The sequence below is a fragment of the Poecilia reticulata genome, linkage group LG9, assembly GCF_000633615.1.
Source record: "Poecilia reticulata strain Guanapo linkage group LG9, Guppy_female_1.0+MT, whole genome shotgun sequence".
NCBI lineage: Eukaryota > Metazoa > Chordata > Actinopteri > Cyprinodontiformes > Poeciliidae > Poecilia > Poecilia reticulata.
The window spans coordinates 4327200-4335863 of NC_024339.1; the positions used below are offsets into that span (position 1 = coordinate 4327200).

Sequence of the window (8664 nt, forward strand, 5' to 3'; positions counted from 1 at the left end):
TAAAACAAGGGGAACGGTATCTGATGGGTAATATCGAGCATTAAAATACATTGCCCTGTTTTTATTTCATAAATATATATAACTAAACATATATATACATTTATAATAATTATAATATCTATGTGAGATATTTGTATTTATCATCACTTATTTATTACTATTACTATTATTATTGTTGTTGTTGCTATTGTTATTATTGTTGTTATTATTATTAGTTTCCCGCTAAAACGTGAAGAAAGTGACAACTTTGCCAAAAGATGTTGTTTGAGCTTTCACGGTGTCCCTAGTTCCCTATGCACGTGCTTTCTCAGTGCTCAGCACATGCGGCAAAATACGCGCGTATTTTGCCACGTGGGCGGGACGGAGCGGCAAGAAGACGCAGGGGGAACCGTATCTGATGGGGAAACGCGGATTGACGTAACACCTGAAAGCATTCAGAGTTTTTTTTCATTTACCGTATTTTCCGGACTAGAAGCCGTTTATATGTGGATTTTTCTTCAACCACCAGGGGGCTCTTTAGCAGGAAGTGAATCATTGGAAGTCTAGTTACTTGCGCGCCAACACTGAGCCCACAAGCATGAAAATGAGTAAGAAACAGATCAGATGTCTTTGGAAAGTAAAGGGGAAAAGGCCCAGAGAAGAGACAGGAGAATGGATTTATCCTGGACCGCTAGGTGAGTCCCACATTACAAGCATGCGGCGACCGGCTGCTAATGAGGCAATGAAGCTTCAAATTGCTTTGTCATGTAGAGACCAAGCGGGCTGTGTTCAAGCAACACGTCAGGTGTTATTGTCTCTCATCTCTCCCAGATGGAACCGTATCGTTGCAGAGAAACAAGTTCAGGGCTCCCGTTAGTCATTATCGTGAGTTAAAATTTTCACGAAAGTAAAATGTTAGTTTTTGTGGCGCTTCTGTATATTATTTTGAAGGGATATATAAACGTTACCATAGCGACCAGAGTCCAAGCGTTTGGGCAGTGGTCGAGAGGAGATGAGTAGAGCTTTTGAGTCTTAAGTCTGGTTTAGACGGCAAGATTTAAGAATTGTCGGTCGATTCTCCAAACCTATGTGACCACAGAGCTGATAAAAGTACAACAGGTTCGATCGGTTCGTGTTCAGCCACACGGCACGAACCGATTCCAGTCACGAACATCCGGATTCCAGAGGATAATCCAGTAAAATCCCCCAACATAGCGGGAATTTAGAATAAGCAAACACGGATGACAATGTAGAAGCAGTAGTGATAGTTTGTGGACTCATTTTAAGAGATAAAAGATGTAAGAAGAAGAAAAGGCGGTGGATAAAAGACGACGGAGCAGCCGCTCTATGATTTGGAGGTGAATGTTTTTTCATAGTTAACATTTTTAACTGAATAAACATAATGACCTTTTAGATTTAATAATAAACATTTCCACATATCATCTCCGATATCCACCGGACTCTCAGTTGCGCTGTCAGCTGTTTGGGATTCCACTCTGTTCTTACGTCACTGTACTTTTTGATTGACTACCTGTCACATTCAGCAGGTTGTATTCTCGTTCCCAGTCAGGGAAAACCCCACAGGCTGCGATAAAAGGGCCAAGACAACCCAAACAGGGCACATTCAGTATTTAGTGGGAACACCAACATACAAAAGCCTTATCTGACTGTTCGTCCCCCCACCCCCTTTCCCCCGGGCGCAACAAAATTTCCAAGTCTTGACCGGTCCGCGGTAATAAACAGGTTGGGGACCACTGATTTAGCACGTGCTAACAGACACGAAGGATCAGCACTTTTACTGTTACAGTTACCGTTCGGAAACTACCGTAATCAGTTCTGTTAGATCCAGTCTTGGCAACTTTTTCTTTTTCAACCATAATAAATGTGATATTCAATTGACCTGTTATGACTCAGATTTTGGGTGTCCGCCCCCCTCTGCTGCTGCTGCGTCGTTGTGGAAAACCGGCAGAGATATCTGCGGCTTATTTGTGTATATTTACTGGTTTAAAAAAAAAAAAAAAAAAAAATTTTTGGGGTTGTGGCTTATAGTACGGTGTGGCTCGTAGTTCGGAAAATACGGACTATAATCCTTCCTGGATTTTTTCTGTGAAGAACCCAGAGAGAGTTATTTGATTGTGCTTTCTGGAARACAATATATTTTTACATTTAGGCASTCYTGCAATCGTCRCACTTTTTCTGTTACAAACTGACTCCGGCCCCCCACCAAAGAAGGGAAAAGTCATGTGGCCCTCACAGGAAAAAGTTTGGGGACCCCTGCTTTACATGTTGAGTTCCAGTTTCTGCCTTCTGGCATCAGGCTCAGACTTTTTAGTATAAAAAGTAACAGGTACAAGCACTCTTTTGTTCCTAAGGCAATATCTCTTTTTAATGCAGGACAAGGTAGGGGGACTTGCACCTGATTTAGTGTTTGTTGCAATTGTCAGTCAATAATGAAATAAACTGCTGTACTCTTCCAATTATGTATTGATTTGTATTTCATGTCCTTTTGGTATGTTTCGTTGTTTTTTATTTTTTAATCTTAGATACTTTGTCTTTTAGTTTTTTTACTTGCTGTAACATCAATTGCCCAATTTGGGATATGAATACATTTGAAATTAGAATCCACCAGCATTAATCAACTCGCTCGCTTAGTTTGGGGGTGGGACTGCAAAGTTCTTTGCATTTTGCTGGGTGACTGCAATGACTCTAACACACTGCAGTTCTGCACAGCAGCAACATTTCTCCGTCACTGCCACACAGGTGTTAAAACCGGCGTGAGCATTTTACCACTCATGTTGTGGTTAAAGGTGGCTCTGAAATCACGTTACCACATGCTAACAAAGGATTAAACTGTTGTAATGGCTGAAAAAAGTGTTGGAAACAGAAGTGTGGGAGCCCCTACTGTATGAAATTTAATTTGGAATAGTAGAAACTTGACCACTCAGAGGTAAAATAATAATAATAATAATAATAATAATAATAATAATAATAATAATAATAATAATAATAATAATAATAATAATGACACAGCTGACTCTGGCTGGCAATATGTCTGTAATGTCCACCCAAGCCTGGAACTCAGACAACACTGTCTGACCTGACACAGTTGAAAAAAATAATAAATAAATACTACTAGTTTGTCATGTTAGAAATATTCAAACTGTAGGCTTGAAATTGCTCAGGTAATGAGATTGAAACATGTTGCTCAAAACTGATCAAAATTAAAAGGATTTTTTTCCCCGTTTGACTCCAATCTTCAGTAAGAAATAAAGAGCAACAGTCAAAAGATGGATTTTTATTTAGATCCGTATTCTTGAATCAGATCTCAATGGTCCAACTGCTATAATAAATAATAACAGGGTTTCCTGTGATGTTTGTTTTATAGCATCATCTTTAGACACATACATACTGGATTACTTTGCTGTGATAAAGTCTATGAAAAGTAAGATTTGTTTATGAAAAATGCATTTACTCTAGAATAAAATATAAAGGTGGTGTGGTTTTAATTTCTAATAATTTTTCCCTCTATTGTCAGAAGTGCTTTAAAACTGGTTGTTTTGTGCTTAGGTTCACCGGATCTTCTCCAAGGGAGCAGCTAGCCTTGAAGGAACAATTCAAAGCGGTGACACCATTTTATCCATTAATGGAACAAGTTTGAAGAGTAAATCCCATGTAGCAGTTGTGTCCTGCCTTCATCAGGCCAGATACTCCAAGCAAGCTTTAGTTGTCATTTGGAGAAATGATGAATGCAAACGGAGCATCTCTGACAAAGACTGTTGTCTTCAAACGATAGGAAATAAGCTTGTGGAGGCACGTGCTGATGTTGTTTAGGAACATATCTATGATAAATTAACCAAACTTATCACTGGTTCTTGAATTTACTGCCATCCCTACCAAGCTTTATTGAAATGGTCTGGTCCGATGTGTAAAATGTATCAGACTAAATGGTGATCACCACAGCCTACTTTAAAACTGTTATGGGAGCAGAAATGATAAAAGTCTGGGTTTTATTCCACCTTAGTTACTACAGTTATATGTTAGGTAAAATAACAGAGTAGAAAGGACAGCAGTCTTCAGCATATTGAAAATAAACTGCAGGATCTAATTCGATTAATTTTACATAACACCAATTTACAACAAATGTCATCTCAAGGCACTTTACAAGAAAATCATTTCAATTGGTCCCAGAAATGAAACCGTACAGTATGCTCAATACATTTTTCAAAGTATATTAAAAAGCTTCTTTCTAAGGAAACCCAGCAGATTGTATTGAGTCGTTAACTTGCAGTATTCATTCCTCCCGGATGAACATGTAGAAACAATCGCTTGCACTGTCTCTAAGTCTAATATGTAGCATGCATGTAGCGACTGGAGAAGAAAAACCTCTAGGACCACAAATGGGCTAAACACAAGTGCCCAACTGCCATGACCGACTAGGGGTTTAACAAGACAAAGCAGAATGCACAAGAAACAGATAAACGGATGTACGATTGTTTTTGATGTTCATAAAAGTAAAAGGTTAATAGAAGGAGAGGGAGAACAATTAGTTAATTTGAGCATTATCTCAGTCGATGCTGTCTTCCAGGAAAGATTACAAGCAATTGGAATGAAAGACCAGGTGAAGGTGTCATTCTATGGAATGACAAATAACTGACAGAAAAAGTTAACAGTTGAAGTAAGAGCAAATAATTCAAATTGTAGAGGAGCTGAAGAAGAAAGTGAGTAAAAGTGGTCAGTTTGTCCTAAGCCACTGGAGGACAAAGACAATGTCAAAAACAGCCCAGTCTTTTGGTAATGGCCCTACAGACTGTTAAACACCAATAAACACTGTTCCAGGCCCAGTCATTGTTTGCGCTGGCTGTTATCACCTGGAAAAGGCATTACCTGGCTTTTTATCTGTCCTGGCTCTTTTTACAGGAGCAATACTAAGCATTTTTCAGATTCATAGTTCCTTTTTATAGCACAATCAACCTTCAGTTATGACAATGCTGTGTATCAAACATGACTTAGAAGAAAATTGACCATTTGATGCCTTGATATCTATTTGAGAAGCTCTTGCTCTTTTTGACACTCTGCTTTCAGTATATTATCACAACATAGCTCCTTTATTATGCTGTTGACAACCGTTCTTAGAAGTGTTGTTCGTATGATGAGCTCAGCAGACACGCAGTTCCACCAGGTGTTTGCTAATAGCTCCTGCTGCTAGTCTGGTGGAGCATTGTGGGTGAGGCGCAGGGGAGAGGTACTCTGTGGGGTGAAAGAACTCCTGAGTAAGGAGATTAAAGGATTCCTCAAACATGCATGGACTAATCAAAGCAACATTCCAGGTATGTTTTTGAGTTTAGACATAAAATTATGTAAGACTTCTATTTTCTGTAAGGGGAACAGGTTTAGCTCTCATACCTTAGTAGCAAGTGCTTCTGTTACAAAGATTGCTCAATGGAACCCCTTCACATGGTTTCTACTGTTGCCAACATATATTGGCAACAGTAGACACAAGTCAGCATGGACATAAGTCAGCATACATGTTCTTAATGGTTCCACCAAACCTCTCAACTAACATTCTTATTGCTATGTAATGGGGTGGGGGGTTTCATTTTACAGAGAGCTTTTGTGATTTATGGAATATAATTTCCAATAAATTCTTCAAATGTTTTTCTTATGTGACATAGTTTTTCTCCCTTTCACTTTAGTCTAGAATGAGCTCAGTCCCTGTTTTCAGGGCTTTGGTTTTTCAGCATTTTGTTTTGTTGTGTTGTTTTTCAATGAGTTTTTGTGAAAACCTTGCAAAAATGTTTTTTGCGTGCTTTCATTAAAATTAAAATATTTAAAATTATTAAAGCATGTTATGTTTTATTATGTATCACATCCTACATATTTTTTTAAGTTCAGTTATAAACTTATTGTTAAAGTTTGATGGGTTGAGTTGATTTTCCTGCATTTGATTCACACAGCAAATAGAAACACTTTACAAATCATGACTTGGTTATATTTAATCATTAAATAAGAACAGAGACATGACAGGCTGACAGATTTAAACGTATGTGGATCTTAGCAGTAGCACCTGACCTTTTGAACTCATTGAGTTGTTGCTATTTGAAAGAAAACTGGTGGTAGTAATATTCTGTCTTGTCCACTTTAAAAAAAAATTTCCCCAAAGAAAAACAATGCGAGTTACCCATAATTCTGACGGCATCACAAAATAGTGCCTTTAGTTGTACTCGTAGTTTCAGTGCTATTTGGTCATAATATTATTTTCTATTAAATCTGCTATAAACATATCTTAAAGACATTAAAGCTTTCAATTCCCACATAAAAGAAAACTGCCTCAATCAAATCTTGATATCAATTCAAAGTAAAGCATTATAACCAGTGATGGCATAGTTACTTTGAAAAAGTAACTTTAATCAGATTACTGATTACTCCTTGAAAAAGTAACTTTGTTAGATTACTGATTACTTGATTTGAAAAGTAACTAAGGGACATTAAAAGTAATTTTTAGTGACTTTTCAGCAGCTGCTGACAAAACTCTGCTGCCTGTGAAAACTACATTGATCTTGCCAATACTTAAATTGCAAGTTATTTGATAGTGGTAACATCAACAAGGTGTCTCCACTTATAAGGTTCAACTGAAGGGGAGATTGTTTAAAACTTACAACAGTGCAAAAAAAAAAAAAAAACGTTAGTAATTTGTGTATGTTTTTGTGTGATCCATGATTGTCTGGAAAACTATAAATAGAATTTCAGAGCTGTCCAACATCTAATAGGGCTGAAATTTGAATGTAGAACTGCGAATTCACAGGTAGTCCATTTTTCACTTCTTTCGCTGAGAAAAAGCGTTTTTGGCTTCTTGCCTGCTAATCATTTGATACATAAGAACTAAATACATAACAGCGATTTTGGCTTCAACTCTATTGAGTTGACCTGATTCCAGTTTAAAACAGCCAGATACACTGCTTCTCAGCATTTCGGAGCTGTCCAACATCTAACTAAACTGAAAATTAACTGTGGAGCTTCGTTAACCCATAAAGTTCATTTGTTGCTTCTATCGCTGAGATAATGCAATTTTGGCTTGAACTCTATCGAAACATAAAAATTAGACCTGATTCCAGTTTAAAACAGCCAGATATACTGCTTCTAAGCATTTCGGAGCTGTCCAACATCTAACTAAACTGAAAATTAACTGTTGAGCGTCGTAAACCCATAAAGTTCATTTGTTGCTTCTATCGCTGAGATAATGCGATTTTGGCTTGAACTCTATCGAAACATAAAAATTAGACCTGATTCCAGTTTAAAACAGCCAGATATACTGCTTCTCAGCATTTCGGAGCTGTCCCAAATCTACCTCATCTGAAAATAACTGTGGAGCGTGGTAAAACAAAGAAGTCCTTTTATTACTTCTTTCGCTGAGATAAAGCGATTTTGGCTTCAACTCTATTGAAACATAAGAATTAGACCAGCTTCCAGTTTAATAAAACCAGATAAACTGCTTCTCAGCACTTCGGAGCTGTCCTATATCTAACTAAACTGAAAATTAACTGTGGAGCATCGTAAACTCCAGAAGTCCATTTATTTATTCTTTCGCTGAGATAATGCGATTTTGCCATCAACTTTATTGAAACATAAGAATTAGACCTGATTCCAGTTTAAAACAGCCAGAAATACTGCTTCTCAGCATTTCGGAGCTGTCCAACATCTAACTAACCTGAAAATTAACTGTGGAGCTTCGTAAACCCAAGAAGTCCATTTATTGCTTCTTTCGCTGAGATAAAGCGATTTTGGCTTCAACTCTATTGAAACATAAGAATTAGACCTGATTCCAGTTTAAAACAGCCAGAAAAACTGCTTCTCAGCATTTTGCAGTTGTCCAACATCTAACTAAACTGAAAATTAACTGTGGAGCTTCATAAACCCAAGAAGTCCATTTATTAATTCTTTCGCTGAGATAAAGCGATTTTGGCTTCAACTCTATTGAAACATGAGAATTAGACCTTACTCCAGTTAAAAACAGCCAGATATACTGCTTCTCAGCATTTCGGAGCTGTCCAACATCTAAGAAGACTGAAAATTAACTGTGGAGCGTCGTAAACCATAGAAGTCCATATATTACGACTTTTGCTGAGATAATGCGATTTTGGCTTCAATTCTATTGAAACATAAGAATTAGACCTGATTCCAGTTTAAAACAGCCAGAAATACTGCTTCTCAGCATTTCGCAGTTGTCCAACATCTAACTAAACTGAAAATTAACTGTGGAGCTTCATAAACCCAAGAAGTCCATTTATTAATTCTTTCGCTGAGATAAAGTTATTTTGGCTTCAACTCTATTGAAACATGAGAATTAGACCTTACTCCAGTTTAAAACAGCCAGATATACTGCTTCTCAGCATTTCGGAGCCGTCCAAAATCTAAGTGAACTGAAAATTAACTGGGGAGCTTCATAAACCCAAGATGTCTATTTATTGCTTCTTTTGCTGAGATAAAGCGATTTTGGCTTTAACTCTATTGAAACATAAGAATTAGACCTGATTCCAGTTTAAAACAGCCAGATATACTGCTTCGCAGCATTTTGAAGCTGGTCAAAATCTACCTAAATAGGAACGTAACTGTGGAGTTTAGTAAACTCAAGAAGTCCATTTATTACTTATTTTGCTGAGATAAAGCGATTTTGGCTTCAACTCTATT

General features: G+C 37.4%; 2 protein-coding genes across 13 annotated transcripts in view; one reads left to right on the forward strand and one right to left on the reverse strand.

The window, feature by feature from the left end:
* Nucleotides 1-5767, forward strand: part of pdzd2 (PDZ domain containing 2) — a 192590-nt gene extending 186823 nt beyond the window's left edge. For 11 of the 12 annotated variants that reach the window (XM_017306570.1, XM_017306566.1, XM_008417432.2 and 8 more), the window contains one exon: nucleotides 3547-5767. In XM_017306570.1, coding sequence (XP_017162059.1) covers nucleotides 3547-3810 — 264 coding nt within the window. In that variant the 3' untranslated portion in view covers nucleotides 3811-5767. Of the gene's footprint in view, nucleotides 1-3364; nucleotides 3422-3546 lie in introns of all 12 variants that reach the window. The other variant, XM_008417436.2, reaches the window with a different exon arrangement.
* Nucleotides 1-8664, reverse strand: part of zbtb26 (zinc finger and BTB domain containing 26) — a 1115122-nt gene that overhangs the window by 1101685 nt on the left and 4773 nt on the right. The gene's annotated exons all lie outside the window — the stretch shown is intronic.